This window comes from Chiloscyllium punctatum, chromosome 13, assembly GCF_047496795.1.
Source record: "Chiloscyllium punctatum isolate Juve2018m chromosome 13, sChiPun1.3, whole genome shotgun sequence".
In the NCBI taxonomy this organism is placed as follows: domain Eukaryota; kingdom Metazoa; phylum Chordata; class Chondrichthyes; order Orectolobiformes; family Hemiscylliidae; genus Chiloscyllium; species Chiloscyllium punctatum.
In genome coordinates, this window is record NC_092751.1 from 91,749,266 (window position 1) to 91,770,908 (window position 21,643).

General features: G+C 44.4%; 1 protein-coding gene across 18 annotated transcripts in view; it reads left to right on the forward strand.

Moving 5' to 3' along the window:
- rassf4a (Ras association domain family member 4a) overlaps positions 1–21,643 on the forward strand; it is a 274,406-nt gene that overhangs the window by 232,662 nt on the left and 20,101 nt on the right. For all 18 annotated transcript variants that reach the window (XM_072583217.1, XM_072583220.1, XM_072583219.1 and 15 more), the window contains 2 exons: positions 5,522–5,670; positions 21,251–21,357. In XM_072583217.1, coding sequence (XP_072439318.1) covers positions 5,522–5,670; positions 21,251–21,357 — 256 coding nt within the window. The remainder of the gene's footprint in view (positions 1–5,521; positions 5,671–21,250; positions 21,358–21,643) is intronic.

Sequence of the window (21,643 nt, forward strand, 5' to 3'; positions counted from 1 at the left end):
CTGTTGTATCGAACGTTGGTTAGATCACAAGTGGAACACAGTGTGCAGTTTTGATCACCTGACCACAGAAAGGCTAGTATCACCACAGAGGGGGTGCAACAAGATTCAGTAGTGTTCTGAAGAAGGTTCACCGGACCTGAAATGTTAACCTTTCTCTACAGATGCGGCTAGACCTGCTGGCTTTCAGTTTTTGCTCAGCATTTCGAGCATCTGCAATTCTTTCGGGTTTTTTAAAAAATTATTGGTTCATCGGACTTGTTGCCAGGATTCTCCGGTGAAAAGAGACTGGACAAACTGGGCCTGTATTCTCTAAAGTTTTGAAGAATGAGAGGCGATCTCATTGAAGCCTACGAAATACTTTGAGGGATAGACAGGGTGGGGATCTAGGTAAGATGCTTCTCCTGGTTAGGGGAGTCTCGAACCAGGGCCCCCAATATAAAAAGAAGGGAGATACCATTTGGAACTGAGGTGAGGTTTTTTTTAAACTCAGGGGGTGGTGTGCCTTTGGAATTCCATACCACAGAGGGCTTTGTGGAAGCTCAGTGTTTAGGATAGAGATTGATGGATTTCTGATTATCAATGGTGCAAAGGATTATGAGCATAGTGTGTGAGAAAGGCATTTAAGCCTTTGATCACCCATGATCACATTAAGTAACAAGTTTGTTGGGCTGAAGGGCCTCCTGTTGTTCAACCCACACTGAAGGGCCATGAGAGTGGGTGGGGGCATGGGTTGGCATGGGCAGGATGTTAGGCCATTGCAGCAGTAGGGATCATGAGTTGGAATGGAGAGCATGGCCAAGACCTTTGAAGTTATCTTTCCAAAGGTTCCTGTATCCAGTGTGTGATTCATGACTCCTCTATGAGTCCATGAACTACGTTCCCTTGAGAAGCTGGCCTGACTTCACAAAAGATTCAGGCAGTGCAAGGTGCCTCCTTCCGACAGGAGTACTGATTGTGTTGGGAATGGTCTCCCACGCCAGCAAAAGTTCGACATCATGGGGATGTGGACAGGAATCCTGTAATCAGATCCCATTTTCCACTTTTAGAAGTCCTCAAAGTCTCCATGACTCTGCAAGAGCATGAGCCCTATACGCATTGTTTAAGTGAGACACTGGTGTTTGAGTACAGCAAAGTAATATCTTAGAAGCTGTGCTGTAAGGTATGTTTTAATATGTTGTACTAGCCACTCTGTTTTGTGGCTCCGGTGTTCTTCCGAGTATCACAGGGACAGGAATGAAGAGATTCCAGGTTTTATCAGTAGCTGGAGTGCTCTGATCTATTTCTGGATGCAATGATAGTCCTTTGTTCTGATGTGTAAGCTGCCAACACATGGCACAAACATGACTAGAATACAACTCCAGTGGTTATAGAGACAGATTGGTCTGCGCTGTAGCTCCTTCTTAAAATGTAGGTTTCTCTCAGTGCAAGTAGTCTGTAACCAGAGTGGCTGGGATTCAATGGCTAGAATTCCTCCCTGGAAAGTGCATAAGCATTAAAATGACCAGTTGGATCAGAATTTCCTTTGTCAATAGTGTGTTTTTGACATAAAATGCTACTCAGAAATATCAGTGTAAAGCAAAATTACACTGTCCAAACCTAGCTGAATTCTCAAACACAATTAACTTTGACAGATTTGAAGCATGGGTATTATACCTTATTGACATCCAACTCAAATATACACATGTAACAGCAGTAATACTGTGTCAGAATGATTAGTGTTGGGACTTCAACCACTCGCAATTGAAATAACTGACAAGGATGAAGGGATCATAGAATCCCTACAGTGTGGAAACAGGCCATTCAGCCCATCAAGTCCACACCACCCCTCCTTAAAACATCCCACCCAATCACTGTAATCCTGTATTTCCCATGGCTAATTGACCTAAAAAACTGGAAAACACTAGGAAAGTAAGTTTTAAAAAAAGCAAAGCATTACAAATGCCAAAAGTCTGACTTAAAAGCAGTAAGTGCTGCAGAAATGCAGCAGGTCTACTATGTACAGTACACGGTATTTCTCACCTTACTTAAGGAAGAATGAAAATTCTTCTTGGAAGAAGTTCAGAGAATGTTTATTGGATTAATATCTGGAATGAGTGAGTTGTTTCATGGGGAAAGCTAGATTTGCTTCTGCTGGAGATTTGAGGAGTAAGAGGTGTCTTGATTGAAACAGGTATAATCAGAGTGCACCTGGAGAGGATGTTTCCTTTTTTGAGAGAATGTAGGGGGGGTCATTGTTTAAAATATCAGGGGTCAGTCATTTAAAACTGAGATTACGTGAACTTGTTTTTATCTCAGAGGGACATGGGTCCTTGGAACTTTCCTCCTGACAATGCATCGCAAACAAAGTCTTTAAATACATTTAACACAGAGCCAGATAGATTCGGAGCTGGTCTGGCAGCATCTGTGGAGAGAAAGCAAAGTTAATGTTTCGGGTCCAGTGACCTTTCTTCAGAACTATTTTGAGAAGAAGGGTCGCTGGACCCGAAGCGTCATCTCTGCTTTCCCTGCACAGATGCTGCCAGGCCTGCTGCGTTTCTCTCGCAATTTCTGGTTTTGTTTCAGATTCTTTGTTTGTTTTTAATTGTAGGTAGATTTTTGTGAAGCAAGGGATGAGCGGTTATTGGAGTAGGCAGGAATAGAGGTTACAAGCAGATAAACCATGATCCTATTGAACAGTGGAGCAGAGACTGTTGGGCTCCTCCTTGCCTATATGTTATTTGTCTGTGAAAGATCAAAGTGGTCGGGCATCACCACTGGTCTCCACAGCAGTCAGAATTAAATCTTATTCTGTGCCTTTATTCCATTTTGTTAATTTTCTGTAATCAGGTTTCTGAAAACAGGAAGGTACATCTGACTCAGGAGCAGTGGGCGCGAGGGATTAAACAGACTCAGGTTTGGACTAGCATAGTTCTGTAACAATTCCTTTCTATTTGGTAAGCTAAACACGTTTATAAGGGGCAGTTGCAGTGGATAAGGTTACTTCTCCGTTAATCCCTTTGCTGCAGTTATTCAGCTGCACCCATACCCATGATTAGCTGTGTTGGAAAACAAGTGTCCAGCTATTTGACAGCCAAGCTCAGCTGGTGGCATTCTCCTGTCCGAGTCAGAAGACTCTGGGTTCAATCTGCTGTTGAGGATTTGATCATTCAGTTAAAGCCTGCAACTTTCAGTGAAGGGGTCACTGAACCCGAAACGTTGGCTCTAATTTCTCTCCACAGGTGCTGCCAGACCTACTGAGATTTTCCAGCAATTTCTGATAACATTAATGTCTTTTTTTTTAACTGTGTTCTTTAAGATGTGGCTATTTGAATGAAAAGTCAAATCAAGTTGAGGCAATTGTCAAAATTCCTGTCCTGTGGTACTTTTCAAAGTAGAGCAGAGCATTTTCCCAGCGCCCGGTCAATTTTTATCCCTCAGATACCACTAGAACAGATTAATTGGAGTTGGCGAGTGAGTTCCAGGATTGTAACCCACTGTCATTGAAGGAACATTGATAGATTTCCAAGTCAGGATGATGAGTGGCTTGGAGTGAACTTGCAGCTGGCGGTGTTCCCATTGCTTCTGCTGCAGTTATCTTTCTCGATAGAAGTGGTTGTGGGTCTTGATGATGCTGTCTAAGGAGCCTTGGTGAATTGCTGCAGTGCCCCTTTTTGAAGGTGCACACTGCTGCAGCTGAGCATTGGTGGTCGAAGAAGTGGCTATTTGTGGATGTGGTCTCAACCAAGTAGGCTGCATAACCCTGGATGGTGTCAAGCTTCTTGAATGTTGCTGGAGCTGCACCCTTCCAGACAAGTGAGGAGCATTCCATTGACTTGCGCCCTGACATCTGCCTTCTCCACCATCAGCTGTACCCGAATGTTTACTTTCACCTAATACAAAGGTATCTAGGTTTCAGTGCACCCTGACCTTTCCCAATCATCACTGTTCAGATAATAATCGTTTTTCCTGTTTTTGTGACTAAAGTGGATTGATCCACATGACCCTTCATCTGGCATGCATTTGCCCACTCACTCACCTTATTTAAATTACAGTGAAGCATCACTGTATCCTCCCTGCAGTATACCCTTCCACCGAACTTTATATTGCCTGCGGACTTGGACATTATACAGTTAGTTCCATCTTCAAAACCAATTATATATATATTGTCAATAGCTGGGGTCTAAGCTCTGATCCCTGTGGTACCCAGCTAGTCACTGGCTGGCACTCAGATAATGACCCATTTATTTCTACCCGCAATCCACAGATCTCTAAGGAAGTGGAGATGCTCAAGCCTGGGGCTGGGGTTCATTGCACTGAGTCACTGAGGGAAGCATGGTAGAGGGAGGAGATTTAACGGGATTCCATGGAGCATTGGAGGAGCTGGAAAGCTGCAGGAAGCAGGCTTCTTATATGTCACAATGACATCAGCCTGAACATGTAGACAATGTATAGCCAACAAGGGCATGTCAATTCACAAAGCCATGGGCCCAAGGCTTTGGTGTTCTTTCCATTGTGTCACTTTCTGTTAGTTACAGGGTACACTTCCTCTGTCCAGATTACGTGTGGGAGAACTTTTGTGTTGCTGTATAATTACTTTCTTATCCATATAGTTACATGTGTGGCATCCTATTAAACATGCAACATCCTCTTGAAGGCCTCAGTTGAACCAACCTCCATCATACTTCCACCCTAACTACTCGCTGAGTGAAAAGATTTTCCCCTCACTCTCCTTGTTTCTTTTGTGGACTATTTTAAGTCAGTCCCCTTTCATTCTTGTTCCCCTTAACAAGAAGGAACGCTTCTCCCGTTCTACTCTACCCAGCACATTCGGGATTTGGAAAACCAGATCTTCCCTTCAGTTGCCTTGTCTTAAAGCTTTATAGATAATAAAACAAAAATCATTTTCTGTTCATTTAATTCTGCAATTCTAACCTTAACTCATTCCAGCCTTTGTTTTTCTTATAAGAATGTAGGGTTTTCCACAAACAGTTGCAGAAGGACAGGTTTAAGGTGAGAGGCGACAGATCTAGAAGTGACCTTAGGGGCAACTTTTTCACGCAGAGGGTGGTGCGTATATGGAATGAGCTGCCAGAGGACGTGGTGGAATCTGGTACAATTTCAACATTTAAAAAGTATCTGGATAGGTATATGAATAGAAAGGGTTTGGAGGGATATGGGTCAAAGACTAGATTCATTTAGGAAGTCTGGACAGCATGGACAAATTGGACCAAATTAGAGCTGTACAACTCTGACATTATGCCCTCTAGATACAATTTGTGTTTTTCATTGGGATGTTCTCTCTTCAACTCGTGAGTAACCTATCCAGAATTGCATCAGAATTTTCTTCACCTTGAACCCTAGTTCAGCGATTATCATGTTAAGCATCTCAAAACAGTCACAGGAGCCTTCAGTCCCTGGTAAGGATGTGTGGTCAGGTCAAACCTGCAGGATGTCTTGTTTTGAATAGCGCAGTGTTGAACTCTAGGGTGGAAGATCATACCTCAGTTTTCTGATGACTTTTTTTTAATTGTCCTTGCTTTAGGATGAAGCACAGCTGATCATTGAGGGCCTTTTGAACATATCCTGGGGACTAAGAAGACCAATAAGACTTCAGATGCACGATGATAATGAACGTATGTGTTTCTCGGGCTCCAAACTGCTACGATCAGGACTACAGACCGGCTTGTACAAGTGAGCCATAAAGAGGCATTTTATTTGTAAGAAGTCAGTTATGCAACCAGCAATTTGTTTTGTTGAATGTACAGTTTTGATGGAAAGGAGTAATCTCACTGCAGATTGAGCAAGATGGAATTTAACTTCTGCAGTCCTGCTCCTGACCCGAGTAATAACAGCTTTGCTCCTGCCAAGTTGTCCACCTTTGTTAGGAAGCTCAACACATCAGGGAGCAGAGAAATCATTACTTGTACAAACAGTAAGCATGGCCAACTGTCTCCAGGAAACCTGCGGAAAATGGAAATATTGTTAATGAGAAGCTCAGATTTCCCAGGCAAAGTGAATTGATCACTTAAGCATCCACAAGAGTCTCTTTAAATGCCAAATGGCCAGCAGCAGCCATAACAAAGTAATAGTGGTCATCAGGAATGCAGCAGGGTTACAAACATCCAACATTGTGAGCAATTTATATAGGGAGATATTTGGTACAAAATTTTCCCATTACATGATGGTAATATATTCTCAATCATAATGTCAGGAAAACATATTCAACTTCTGCCATCACTTCCAGTGGATAATGCCAAATGTAACCACTGGCCCCGAAATACCAGATAGAATAGATGCCAGCATAATTTTCTGGTATCTGGTTGTTGGAAGCCAGTGTAAAAAATTGTAAAATGCATGCAACACTTCATAGTTCAAAGAGTGTATACTGCACAGTAGACATTTACTGGTTTTGTCTTACTGCAGTCAGAACTTTGCAAGTATTATTTTACTACATGTCAGATTTAATAATATATTTTTGAGCAAACACAACCCATCGATCTTATAAGAGTGTTTGAAGAGTGGAAGAGTGTTGCAATCTGATTTGAGGGGATAAATGTGGTATTGTGTTGGTTTTGTTTCTCATTCTGTGGGAAAGTAAGAATCACATTTATGGGTTGGTTTCAGTTTCATTTCTGTAATGTTTGAACTGAAATGCAACAATATATTTGTGGTACTAAATGATAAAATACAGGCAAGTGGTTGCCATTGGCTCCAGTGCTCTGTATTTTTTCATTGATGTTTTCTGCCCATTTTTCGAGGTTCAGTCGTAGAAAATCAGCTTGTGCCACTTGAGGCTTTTCCAAGGGACCAAATTAAAAATGTCTTCCTAAATATTGGTTAAAAACAAGGACTGCAGATGCTGGAAACCAGAGTCTAGATTAGAGTGGTGCTGGAAAAGCACAGTAGGTCAGGCAGCATCCGATGAGCAGGAAAATGGATGTTTCAGGGCAAAAGCCCTTCATCAGGAATAGAGGCAGGGAGCCTGCAGGGTGGAGAGATAAATGAGAGGGGGGTGGGGGTGGGGAGAAATTAGCATAGAGTACAATAGGTGAATGGGGATGGGGATGAAGGTGATAGGTCAGAGAGGAGGGTGGAGTGGATAGGTGGAAAAATTGAGCTAATTATCAGAACTTTTCTCTCAAATAACAGGTATACGGTTCCACTTCTGTTTCCATCATCTGTAAACAATTCCCCAAAAAATCTAAAAGTTTGGAAACTAAATTAATATCAGAGTACATCTGTATGGTGGAAGCTGTGAACTTATACATGAAATCAAGCTGGTGTCTAGTGACTTGTACATCTGCATCCAGTACACAGCTTACTGAATTATGCGTTCACATGCACCAGGTGCAGGTAAATACTCAAGGAAATGAATTGCTAAAAATGTGCATTTATTTCTCACAAGTTTGCTTTGAACGAGAAAGAAATTTTCAAGTCAAAGCAATTGTTATTTTGTTTTATTGTGCTTTATCAAAAAAAGAGTACTTCAATATGTATCATCCCTTTCACAACCTCAAGACATCACAGAATGCTTTACAAATTGTCATACAGATCATGTTACCATTGTTGCATGCTTGAGATATTATGAAGGAAGAATACTCAACATCTTTCAGTTGCTTTTGTTATGTACTAGGCCAGACCACTCAAAACATTCTTAAGCAGGTAGCCCAGACCATAACTTTGCAATCTGTTTCAGTAAGTGTAGAGTGAAAATTACCCGGAGTACGTTAGTTAGGTTGACTACCACAGACAAAAATTTATTCACAAAATTACACAATGAAACACAAAGAACAGAATAAAAAAAACCTCTTTAGACTTAATTATGCTGTTCCAAATATACACAACAGTCCCAATAAGCAAACCCCTTAAACACAATAAAAATGAAACAAAGGCCTATAGGTCAAAGTTGGAAGGGCAGAAGGAGAGAGAGTTTAGCAGCCTGTTTCCACACAGCCCATTGCTGCACTGCCTAGCTAGTTCTGGAGTGAACAGCTCAGTTAGAGAGTTGGCCACACCTCCTTGACTGATACAGGTTATCTCTAAAAAAACATAAAAGCTTTGGCCTAAAGACTCACCTGTTTATGTATAAACAAAACGGCATTTTGTCACTGTCCCAAACCCAGCCGTTTCGAAGCCCAGAGTGTTTTGTGACCCCTCTGAAAAAAATCCAAGGTCACAGTATCCTTGAGAAAAGGAACAGGTTTTAGAAAAAAAGGACCAGCTTTGTGATACTTTCACCAGTTACAATTAAAGACAATTTTTGCTTCTTTATTTAGCTCTGTCCATGCAATTTGACAAAGTTAAAAATCACACAACACCAGGTTATAGTCCGACAGGTTTATTTTGAAGCACGCTGCTCCTTCATCAGCTACCCTGCTCCTCCACATTATCACTCAATTTGAATCATTTGAATGGTGAGCTGATTGTGACTGCCCTGGACATTGGAGAGCTAGTAAAACTGAAGTCATTAAGAATAGGGGAAAAACACTCTGTAGCTTGGAGTCATTGCAAAGCATGAGGGAAATTGGTTTTGGCTGTTGGAGGTCAATTATTTTAGCCAAAGGACATTGCTGCAGCAATGCCTCATGGTAACAAGTTCCTCACGGTATTAATAATTGCACAATATTCATAACTGCATAGATGCTATCCATGTTCATAAACATCCAGATTTTTTTTTAGATTAGATTACTTACAGTGTGGAAACAGGCCCTTCGGCCCAACAAGTCCACACCACCCCGCCGAAGCGTAACCCACCCATACCCCTACATCTACGTCTACCCCTTACCTAACACTACGGGCAATTTAGCATGGCCAATTCACCTGACCTGCACATCTTTGGACTGTGGGAGGAAACCGGAGCACCCGGAGGAAACCCACGCAGACACGGGGAGAACGTGCAAACTCCACACAGTCAGTCGCCTGAGGTGGGAATTGAACCCAGGTCTCTGGCGCTGTGAGGCAGCAGTGCTAACCACTGTGCCACCGTGCCGCGCCGATAAGTTGCAAATAAAATTAGTGCCACACCAGGGCCAGGCAATGACCATTTCAAACACAGGATAATCTAATCCTCTCCCCTTGGCATTCAGTGGCATTGCCATTGCTGAATGCCCCAGAAACTGGACCAGGAAACTTGATGTAAATACAGTGATAACAAGGACAACTCAGAGTCTCGGAATTCTGTAACAATAAAGTCACCTCCCCTTTCCCAAAGCATGCCACGATCTACAAGTCAGGAGACTCTGATGAAATGTTGTCCACTTGCCAGAATGATTGCAGCTCCAACAACATTGAAGAAACTTGATATCATCCAGGGATTATATTGCCATTTCTTTCATGCCCCTGGGTCAAAACCCTGGAAGTACCTCCCTTTGTGTGAGAAACAAAACTCACATGTTAATAAATCTCAGTCCGAGTCAAATTCTGAAGCAGTGATTTTTATTGATATGTACTTGCAAGAACGGGTGCCTAGCAAGTAAGCACCCCGATCTGAGGGTTACATTCTGATTTATGCTGTTCAGCTGTGTCTCTTGGTCCTCCCCTTTCACCCCATTGGTTACTTTTGCTGTAGCGCGTAGCCTATCACAAGCTCTAGCTTCACTCCACCTTTGTCTCGCTTCTCTCCGCCTGTTTACTTCTCCCATTACTCTAAGTCTGTCGCCCCTTACTCTTATTTATTTCATTCCTTATATGTGACTATCCTGGCATAGTTTGCATGTCTTCGTGCAATCATCCTGCCAAACTAAATTCCATCTGTTGGCCACATCCCTCCTGAGACTGGCACACTATTTTCCTGTTACTGGTACATCCTGCTACACGGTTGCTCTGCCCCATGAGTCATAGATAATTCTACATTTTTTCACTTCTCACTGTTTAGTATTTGCATGCGCAGCCTAATTTTATAATGTAAGCTTTTGCAGAAGCAACACCTGTTCCCTTATTCTGCACAGTTTTAATCCTATATCTTACAATTGACCTCTTTTCTTCTTGGCTACTAAGTGTTGTCTTCTGCATTTGTCTCATACGTTGCCTTCCAATTCGCTCGCATCATCCCTGAGACTTCATTTATAGTGGCTAATTCCTTAAGGTCACCCATCCCCTCATTGTTCAAGAGGTTGAGTCCCTCTGCCTGATTACCTTTTAGAGGCATTTGTTTTGCAAAGGCTGTCTCAATTAGCCACTGGGTTAACCCCCATACACAAAGTATGATACAACAGCCAATTGCTGCCAGTACCCCTGCTATCACTATCAGGGAGGTGAGGATGGAGACTATCATGCCTTTCCACTTCCCAAACCATGATTCCAGGCCATCCCATGAGTGATGTGTCCATTCCTGAATTCTCAGCCAATTCTTCCACCAAGGTGGTCAATCCTCGCAAGGCACGAAAGATTGACCCATCAGGTGCTGTATTATTTGGAATAAAGGTACAACAGCTACCTCCTTACCTCACACATACTCCCCCTTTTTTGGCTAGGATCATATCTAAGGCCATTACTGGATTAGTGGTGCTGGAAGAGCACAGCAGTTCAGGCAGCATCCAACGAGCAGCGAAATCGACGTTTCGGGCAAAAGCCCTTCATCAGGAATAAAGGCAGTGAGCCTGAAGCATGGAGAGATAAGCTAGAGGAGGGTGGGGGTGGGGAGAGAGTAGCATAGAGTACAATGGGTGAGTGGGGGAGGAGATGAAGGTGATAGGTCAAGGAGGAGAGGGTGGAGTGGATAGGTGGAAAAGGAGATAGGCAGGTAGGACAAGTCAAGGGGACAGTTACTGAGCTGGAAGTTTGAAATTAGGATGAGGTGGGGGAAGGGGAAATAAGGAAGCTGTTGAAGTCCACATTGATGCCCTGGGGTTGAAGTGTTCCGAGGCGGAAGATGAGACGTTCTTCCTCCAGGCGTCTGGTGGTGAGGGAGCGGCGGTGAAGGAGGCCCAGGACCTCCATGTCCTCGGCAGAGTGGGAGGGGGAGTTAAAATGTTGGACCACGGGGCGGTTTGGTTGATTGGTGCGGGTGTCTCGGAGATGTTCCCTAAAGCGCTCTGCTAGGAGGTGCCCAGTCTCCCCAATGCAGAGGAGACCACATCGGGAGCAACGGATACAATAAATGATATTAGTGGATGTACAGGTAAAACTTTGATGGATGTGGAAGGCTCCTTTAGGGCCTTGGATAGAGGTGAGGGAGGAGGTGTGGGCGCAGGTTTTACAGTTCCTGCGGTGGCAGGGGAAAGTGCCAGAATGGGAGGGTGGGTCGTAGGGGGGTGTGGACCTGACCAGGTAGTCGCGGAGGGAACGGTCTTTGCGGAAGGCGGAAAGGGGTGGGGAGGGAAATATATCCCTGGTGGTGGGGTCTTTTTGGAGGTAGCGGAAATGTCGGTGGATGATTTGGTTTATGCGAAGGTTGGTAGGGTGGAAGGTGAGCACCAGGGGCGTTCTGTCCTTGTTACGGTTGGAGGGTTGGGGTTTGAGGGCAGAGGTTGCGGGATGTGGACGAGATGCGTTGGAGGGCATCCTTAACCACGTGGGAAGGGAAATTGTGGTCTCTAAAGAAGGAGGCCATCTGGTGTGTTCTATGGTGGAACTGGTCCTCCTGGGAGCAGATACGGTGGAGGCGGAGAAATTGGGAATACGGAATGGCATTTTTGCAAGAGATAGGGTGGGAAGAGGTGTAATTCAGGTAGCTGTGGGAGTCGGTGGGTTTGTTAAAAATGTCAGTGTCAAGTCGGTCGTCACTAATGGAGATGGAGAGGTCCAGGAAGGGGAGCGAGGTGTCAGAGATGGTCCAGGTAAATTTAAGGTCAGGGTGGAATGTGTTGGTGAAGTTGATGAATTGCTCAACCTCCTTGCGGGAGCACGAGGTGGCGCCAATGCAGTCATCAATGTAGCGGAGGAAGAGGTGGGGAGTGGTGTCGGTGTAATTATGGAAGATCAATTGTTCTACATAGCCAACAAAGAGACAGGCATAGCTGGGGCCCATATGTGTGCCCATGGCTACGCCTTTGGTCTGGAGGAAGTGGGAGGATTCAAAGGTGAAATTGTTAAGGGTGAGGACCAGTTCGGCCAAACGAATGAGAGTGTCAGTGGAAGGGTACTGTTGGGGACGTCTGGAGAGGAAAAAATGGAGGGCTTGGAGGCCCTGGTCATGGCGGATGGAGGTGTAGAGGGATTGGATATCCATGGTGAAGATGAGGCATTGGGGGCCGGGGAAACGGAAGTCTTGGAGGAGGTGGAGGGCATGGGCATACCTAAGGCCAGTCTGTTTTCCCAGGCAAATCTGCTGGTTGCATCAAGTTGCTCGGAAATACCCTTGACTGCATCTCTAGTGTAATTGATGAATTTTTGCTGGTTGTAAAAAATATAGTTTATCCAATCCACATTCTTGGTGACTGTTACCCACCAAAGTAGGGCCGATTCAAAACCTGCTGCAATCTGGTTGCGGGCCTTGAACTGATCGGGGACCCCTCTAGGAACTCCTATAGAGTCGAGATAAATCCTATCATCAAAGGAAGTATCTAATAACGACCTTTTACTCCTCTCATTCTTTGTTACTACCAACTTCTCCTTCTCAAATGCCAAGGTGAATGGGATTGCCAATTGCACAATTGCACATGTTCCTCTCCAGTCAGGAGTTAGGGTAGGTCACAATATTCTGCCTCCACAGTACCACCAGAGATCCGCCCGGGGAACCCGGAGTGCTGAGCAGTTCCCTCCTTTGTCCGTTTCGGTGTCATTCTGAGTTTCCATACATAACCTCAGCTCCCCCAAGTCTCTAGACCTATTTGTACCCTGTCGGCTTATACACGATGTGTGATTCCCGACCGTGGTTAAAAATGGTTGGGGGGGATGGGGAGCTTTCAAATCTGTCTTCTGCAAGGGAGGGAACATTAGGGATAGGGATGTACAATTCCTATCATTCCATGCAGTCTTATCCTGATACAAGGCTATCATACATTCCATGCCCTTCCTGTTTCAGTTCCACCTGAGCGTAAAGGGGACTATGTGGGCAACCGGCCTACCGGAGGCACATGCATAGCAATTGCTTTTATTCAGAGTTTTAACAGTGAATTTTACCCATTCAACCCAGGCATTTGCATCCCCTTTTCCAGTTTCTATTTCAATGGTCTGCTTCAAGTCCTTGACCTCTATAATTTTTACCACCTTTGGGTCATTGGGAGGGGCAAAATGATGTATCTTACTATCACGTTGTATGGCTCGTTTTCCATTTCCTATGGCTATTCGGAAACAGCAGCCTGAAAAACACTTCCCAGCGGCAGCCCTTACTATCTTTAAATCATCACTGAGGAGGCGAGACCCGTTTTTACGGGAAAAGGAGTCTTCAGATTCTAATGGTGAGATATATTCGGGTGGCACTTTTTGTCAGGACAGTCTAGGGCTGGGCGAAGTGGGGGCTGTATGGATCGTGATGCCAGGTGGCGGTTCTTGTGAACCATACTTTGTGTCCGGTCGGATCTTAAGAAGGATTTTGGGGAAATATACTCCCTCTGATACTTTACATCTGCGCATTTTGCTAGACTGCAAGCATCGACTTCTATTACTTGCGGATATTCAGACTCAGGGGCCGTTAATAACAAATATGGAGATGACAGCATTGTTTGACAAAATCCCAGTACTAAGGAGGCTAATATGGTAACCCTAAGCATCCCCAGCATCCTACATAGTATTGAAGGACCGAAAGATTTAACATGCAATACAATATATAGATATCAAAAAGAAACTATCCCGCGTCCACATAAAAATCAGTGACTTAAAGTCTTTTGAGTCTGAGTTTCAGTGGTTCTTCCGTCGATTCGGCTGTCCAGACTTCTTTCTTAACCGGGGATTCCACCGGTCCTTTAATCCTGGTGTAGTGAGTCCAGCCTTTCTCCGCCGTGCGTATCGCCGTTTCGGTAGTCAAAAGAGCCTGGTATGGTCCCTCCCAATCCGGTTGCAATTTAGTTTCTGTCCATGACTTAATTAGGACCCAATCTCCCGGCCGGGTGGGATGAACGGCGAATTCAAGGGGCGGAGTCTGTGCCAGTCATCCTTGTTTCCTAAAAAATGACAAAGACGAGGACAAGCCCAGTATATACTTTTTTAAGAACAGATCTTTAGTCTCCAGGGTTGGCAGTTCCCCTTTCGTTCCCAGATAGGGCAGGCCAAACAATATCTCATAAGGGGAAAAACAATGACTGCAGATGCTGGAAACCAGATTCTGGATTAGTGGTGCTGGAAGAGCACAACAGTTGGGACAGCCCCATATCTTTCCTTGGGACTGTCCATACTTGCAAAAGGGCTATAGGTAAACACTTAGTCCAAGGGAGTCTGGTTTCTATTACTAATTTCGAGAACTGCTTCTTGAGTGTCTGGTTCATTCTCTCAACCTTTCCTGATGAAGGTGGGTGCCAAGAGGTATGGAACTCCCAGGAGACTCCTAACCCCTTCATTACTCCCTGGAGTACCTGGAAGTGAAATGAGTTCCCTGATCTGAATCTATGCATTCCACTATCCCGTATCTGGGAATTATGTGTTCAAGTATTATCTTGGACACCCCACTTGCGGTGGCAGTGTCTAAAGGGTACGCCTCCACCCATCCAGATGGGTGATCAACCATTACCAGCATATACCCCAGTCTTCCCTATCAGGGTAATTCGGTATAATCTACTTGAACGCTCTGAAATGGTCAGAGCCCAAGTTCTCTCCCTCCAGGGACTTGTTTCCTCAATACCTTCTTGTTGATTTTCTTGCATGTTATACATCCCTCACATATCTGTTTGGTTATCGTATAGATCCCTTTGCATCTATATTTCCTTAAGACCAAATCACACATTGCTTGCACTCCCCAGTGACTCCCCTGGTGTAAGACAGCCATAATTTCTCACATCATCATCTTATTTAGCATCTCCCGACCATCAGGTAGGATCCAGCGCCCCTCTACTGTCTGTATACCTCCTAGTTCTTCTAACTCTCTCTCTTCCTTAGTGCTAAATATCGCTCTCCCCCCCCCAGCGTCCTGCACTATCGGTACCAAAATCTATATTGTAGCGGGTTGAGGGTTCAGAGCTGCCTCCTTAGTGACTTCATCCATTAATCTATTTCCCTTTGCTTCGCCATCATTTTCCCTGCTGATGTCCATTTATGTGGACTATTGCTATTTTCTTTGGCAACAAAAGGGATTCCAATACTTGCTTTACCAATTCCTCATGAGCCAGTTCTTTAACCCTACTGTTTATCAGTCCCCTCTCGTGCCATACCTTCCCTAATGTGTGTGCCACCCCGAAGGCAGACTTAGAATCTGGGGATACAGTTCGTCCTTTGCCTTCCAAGGTCTTAAGGGCCCTTCCTAGTGCATAAAGTTCGTGCCAACCAATCGTTGGGTAGTCTACTAGCTTCAATAACACTCCCTTCTATTCCATCCACTACCACATATCCATTATGCCTTTTACCTTCAATTACTCTGGAGGACCCATTAATGAACAGCCTGGTCCCTGCATGTAGAGGGATATCTCTAAGGTCCATTCTTACTTTAGGCTGATATTCTATAATGTCGAGGCAGTCATGTTCTGGGTCTGAGGGAGCTTCATCCTCCCTTCTCCAGAGAAAGGTAACTGGATTCAGACAAATGACTGTGATCAGATTAGATTAGATTACCTACAGTGTGGAAACAGGCCCTTCAGCCCAACAAGTCCACACCGACCCGCCGAAGCACAACCCACCCAGATCCATTCCCCTACATTTATCCCTTCACCTAACACTACGGGCACATTAGCATGGCCAATTCACCTGACCTGCACATTTTTGGATTGTGGGAGGAAACTGGAGCACCCAGAGGAAACCCACGCAGACACGGGGAAGAATGTGCAAACTCCACACAGAGACGGGAATTGAACCCGGGTCTCTGGTGCTGTGAGGTAGCAGTGCTAACCACTGGGCCAGCGTGCCGCCCACACTGTAAGGTCATCCCTCTCTATTAGAATTACTTTGTATTTTAGAGTCCGTAAGCCACCGCCCTGCCTTCTGGTTCAGTATAGTCCGTACTAGATGCGGGGTGCTTACTATCAAGGCCTCCCCCCTCCCGAATGTGAGTTTTCGACTTTCTTCCACTAGTAGCACAGTCGCTGTTACTGCCTGCACACACTCTGGCCACCCTCTGGAGACTGGATCTAACAATTTAGACAAGTATGCTACCGGTTGTTTCATTCCCTCCCCCCCATCGCTGGGTTAGGACCCTTAGGGCCGCTCCCTTATCCACAGTGGCAAACAAGTGAAAGGGTTTGTCCAGGGAAGGTCATGCAAGGGACAGGGGCATGAATCAAGCTTCTTTTGAACTCCTCTACTAACGCCTTTTCTTCATTTGTCCACTTTAACAACTGTGGTTCTTCCTCTCACAATTTTAAGTATAATTTCCTTCCTTTTGGGCGTACGAGTCTATAACTGACAATCTATAACTGACAATACCCTGTAAGCCCCAGGAATTTCCTTAATTCTCGCTTAGTCCAAGGAAGTGGCATTCCCAATATTCCTTCAATCCTTTCAGGGCTTATTTTCCTTTTCCCTTCACTGACCAAGTGTCCTAAATATTTCACTTCTCTCTCTACATATTGTAATTTGTTCCTTGAGACCCTCAATCCCTGTTGTCCCAGAAAGTTTAGCAATGGGTTAGTTGCTTCCGTTGTTCCCCTCTCATTTTCTCCCGTGACCAATAGGTCATCTACATATTGCATTAAAGTCGTGCCTTGGGGACTTACAAACTTTTCCAAAATTTATTCTAAAACCTGGCCAAACAATTTCAGGGATTGCGTGAACCCCTGTGGAAGCACTGTCCATCTATACTCTTGTTTTCGCCCTGTTTTTGGGTCTTCCCACTCAAATGCGGACATGTTTCTACTTCCTTCTGCCATTGGACATGTCCAAAAAGCGTCTTTTAAATCCACCACACTGAACCACTTGTGGTCATGTGGAATCTTACTCAAAAGCGTATAAGGACTGGGAATGACAGGATGATGAATCTGTACTATCCAGCTAAGCGCTCTCAAGTCTTGTATCAACGATAGGTGCCATCTGATTTTTTTACTGGCAAAATAGGGGTAACATAAGGAGACATACAGGGTTCCAACAGGCCGTCCTTAATTAACCCCTCAATCACAGGTTGTAACCCCCTTTGTCCTTCGGTCGAGATGGGGTATTGTCTTTCGCATACCATCTTCCCCCACCTTTTTCAAGCTAATCTCTAGAGGGGGAATCCGCAATCCCCCTCAATTGCCTTCACATGCCCAAATTGTGGGATCTATTTGTTTCTCCTGTTCTTTGGTCAAAATGGCCATTTTCGGTCCCACATTCCAATTCCTAGTCCTAAAAGTGTGATTAAATCCCTTCCTAACAAGTTGCCCCCTATGTCCGGAATATATAAGAATTGTCCTTCAACTCTTCTTTCATTATTTTCAACTGTTATAGATTCAAATACAGGGACAGCAAATCCTTCTTCTCCCTTCACTCCGGACACCGTTATTTTCTGATCTGTAAATTGTACTCCACTGGGTATAAAATTTAAGGATGACCTCGCTGTCCCCGTGTCTACCAGGAAAACTGCATCTTCCCTATAAGGGCCCACCTTTATGTATATCAAAGATTCGCGATGGGTCTCCGGGGGCAGGAACCCCTGACACCCCTAGTCTTCATCAAAGTTCTTGAGCGGGATGGTTTTTTCATCCCTTTGTATTTCAGGACACTCCCGCTTAAAGTGCCCTTTCCTTCCACAACGGTTACGCCCTGCTTGTTGGGGTCCCCACCTCTGTACTTGTCCCTGTCAACTGGGCCCTACGAAAGGTCCTCCTCGTCCTCTACCCCTTCCTCTATGTTCTACATGCTGCCACCCTCCACTCTGGTTGCTCGTCACTGGTTCGATTCTTTTCTTGACTACTTCGTCAACCGTGGCTACCATAATTTTCGCCTTCTGTTTTTACTTCTCATCCTCTCTCTTTACAAACACTTTCTGTGCCTCTCTTAACAATTCATCAAGTGATTTCTCACTCCACCCATCTATTTTTTGAATTTTTTCTGGATGACTGGCCATGCCTTAGTCACAAAGTGTACCTTTAGGAGGCCCTGTGCTACTGGGTCCTCAGGATTCATCCCTGAGTATTTTCTCGTTGCTTCTCGAAGTCTCTGTGAAAAGGCCAAGGGGGTGTCATTTTTCTCTTGGCAGATCTCAAATGCTTTCGCTAGGTTTTGTGATTCGGGACTGCCTCTCTAATGCCCTTAATAATTAGGATTTTAAGATCTTTCATTCGGTTGCAATCTTCTGCATTATTGTTGTTCCATTGTGGATCAATGTTAGGGAATTTTTGCTCCGCTGCTGGTACCTCACCACCTTGGGGATTCTCAAGACCTTAAGGCAGCCTGCCTGATTAATCCTCTTTCCTCACCAGTAAAAAGAATGTTCAGGATGGCCATTAACTCAGTCCAAGTATACAGACTGGGTCCTAAAAACTTGGTCTACTTGTTCTGATAGTCCCACCGGATCCTCTAAAAGGGATTTCATCTCTTTCTGAAATGCCCGCCCTTCGCCACTTGTCAGCCACTTGTCACTTGTTTACAAACCCAATATTCCCCGCTCCTATCGGAACTTCCCTCAATGGACAGACTTGTACAGGCACTTGCTTAGACTGTCCCCGTGTCACTGGACCCCGTGACCCCTTCTTTCCCCCTTCCCGTTCTCCCGTGTCTTCTTCCACCTCCCCGCTTCCCTCCCCGCTTCCCCCCCCCCCCCCCCCCCCCCCCTATGGCACCAAGTAGTCACCCATGTCCCTGATCCTCATTTTGTGGGTCTTCCTGTGGGAGTTGATTCCGGGGGGTGGGGGGGTCATAAGGCGGGGGTAAATAGTCAAGAATGTCCCAAGAGGGGGGAAAAGGGTGGGGGGGGTGCAAGGGGGTCCCACCTCTGGGACCTTGTTTAGCTTCTACAGGAAACACCTGTGTGTCTTGACTGCCCTTCCAACAAGAGGGTAGTCTGACTCTTCCTGACTAAAGGGTTTTTCTCATTGACATAGATATTGTGGAGTTGCCAGACCCAATCTTTATCTGACCAATATTTTGGCCAAAAAACTGAGGGGGGTCTTACACTTTCCTTAGACCATACAAAACAGCAATACTTTATCATAATCCTTTTGTGCTTAGTTTAAGCATAAATACTATCTTTCCAGTTTTTCAACATCCGTCCCAATGGACTTTGTGGAGGGATGTTATCAGGGATCATCCCCTTATCAATACCATTATCTGGCGCCTCGTCTTTACTAATTTTAGAGCCCATGATGATCAACTACAGTCAATTCCTTCGACTCTAGTATGTCATCCCCAGTCATCAAGGCAATACTTAAAAATCTCTTTTCTTACCTTGGTCCGTGCACAGAGTTGCCTGACTGCAGCCTGTGCCTACTTAAACTCTCTATTTTACAACCTTTCGCCTGGTTCAGATAGACGCTCATCGGATCTCGATCAGTCAACCAGAAGGGGGAACCCACCGCCGAGGAACACGGGACCGTTCTAAAAGGAACGGGACGCGTCTTCCCAGCCGTCGACGGTGCCCAACCAGATGGTGATGATGGATATCCCGGACAAGCCCCCAAATTGTGAGAAAAAAACTCACATATTAATAAATTTCAGTCTGAGTCAAATTCTGAAGCAGCAAATTTTATTGATACGTACTTGCAAGAACGGGTGCCTAGCAAGTAAGCACCCCGATCTGAGGGTTACATTCTGATTTATGCTGTTCAGCTGCGTCTCTCGGTCCTCCCCTTTCACCCCATTGGTTACTTTTGCTGTAGTGCGTAGCCTATCACAAGCTCTAGCTTCACTTCACCTTTGCCTAGCTTCTCTTCACCTCTGTTTACTTCTCCCATCTAAGCCTGTCGCCCCTTACTCTTATTTATCTCATTCCTTATAAGTGACTATCCTGGTATAGTTTGCTGTCTTCGTGCGATCATCCAGCCAAACTAAATTCCATCCGTTGGCCACATCCCTCCTGAGACTGGCACACTATTCTCCTGTTACTGGTACATCCCACTCCACAATTGCTCTGCCCTATTAGTCATAGATAATTCTACCTGTTTTCACTTCTCACTGTTTAGTATTTGCATGCGCAGCCTAATTTTATAATGTAAACTTTTGCAGAAGCAACACCTGTTCCCTTATTCTGCACATTTTTAACCCTATACCTTACACTTTGGCACTGCTGGTGTACCTATATGACATGGACTGTTGGGTTTATGGAAGGTGGTTCATAACCCCACCTTCTAAAATGGCAACTAAGGATGGGTCTAATCAACAACAACCACGTCCCATGAACAAATACAACATTTACAAATCACCTAAATCTTATTTAAACATTGTCATTGAAGATGCAGCATGGCACGTATTGGGTGTCCAAGTTATTGAGTCTGTGCTATGAGAGCTATGTGCTGTCCTGAGTCTGATGGTGTTTCTGATTTATAACACATTGTAATTCAATGCTCTAATAGGCAACCTCAGTCATTCTTTCTAACAACTCCAAAGTGATTTGCCTAGTCCCCACTGTTTCCACTGAAAAACAATTTTAAAATATGGATAAGCAGATATAAAAAGAATATAAATGTTGGCAAAATTTTTTTTTTGTTACTGTTCCAATATTAATAGAAATCTGGATGCTGAGACTTTGCCATGGCAGTCCCAATGTTCCTCTGTACCGACTCCTAAAAAGAGAGACAAGGGTCAGATTTTGAAACTTAGTGCCCACATTTGTGGTTTTGTGAATACCTGTACTGCATCTTCAGCAAAGACATGAGGTTGTATTTAAAATAGCCAGAAGCTCTCAAATGTCCCGTTTTGTATATAACTCTCCTGGAATGTACTGGATGGATGCCTTTCCAAAAGGTAGATGCACGGCAACAAGTCTTTTTCCATTTGTAATGAGTTCTTTATCTGTTAAAAATGCGCTACAACGTAACTTGTGATCAATCTCATTCCTACTATGATACATCTTCCTCCAAACATTTCTCCCTAATGCTTTGGAAACTTGTTTTGGTTTGCACCAGCAGGAATGTTAGAACAGTGGCTGTGAAATAGTTGGCGTATGAGAGCTATTGTTATTCGCTAAAAGTATTCCTCTCCCAATTTATCTTGCTTGATCTTGGGTAAATTATAACGTGACTGTGATTCCATCAATGTTAACCTTCAGTTACGTTAATTTGTTCATAACTCTACCCTAATGGATCGTTGACCTGAGCTTTCTCATGTGAATGTTTTGTAGGAAAGGAACACCGCAGACCTTGGCAAATACCAGCTCACCCGAACCTGAAAAAGAATCAACCACGAACAATGATCTGCCACAAAATATGAGCAGCAGCAGCATTGTTGGTAGGTGAAGCTGCAGATGGGGCAATAATGTGAAAAAAATCCAGGCATCTTTATTTTAAGTGCACCAGATAAGTACTCACGCTTTGTCTTGATATGACAGCAATTCAAAATTGTGCTTTTATTATTTCTCATTCAATTTTTGTTGCTGGAAAATGGATTGGCACAAACCTGGTAGGATATAGTAAAAAGGTCCCTCCACATTTAATTGCAATATTCTTTCCCTGAAGGAATTAACAGAGGGAAGGGCTTAACTGTTGATGATTGTGATCCCAATTAAGTTATGACT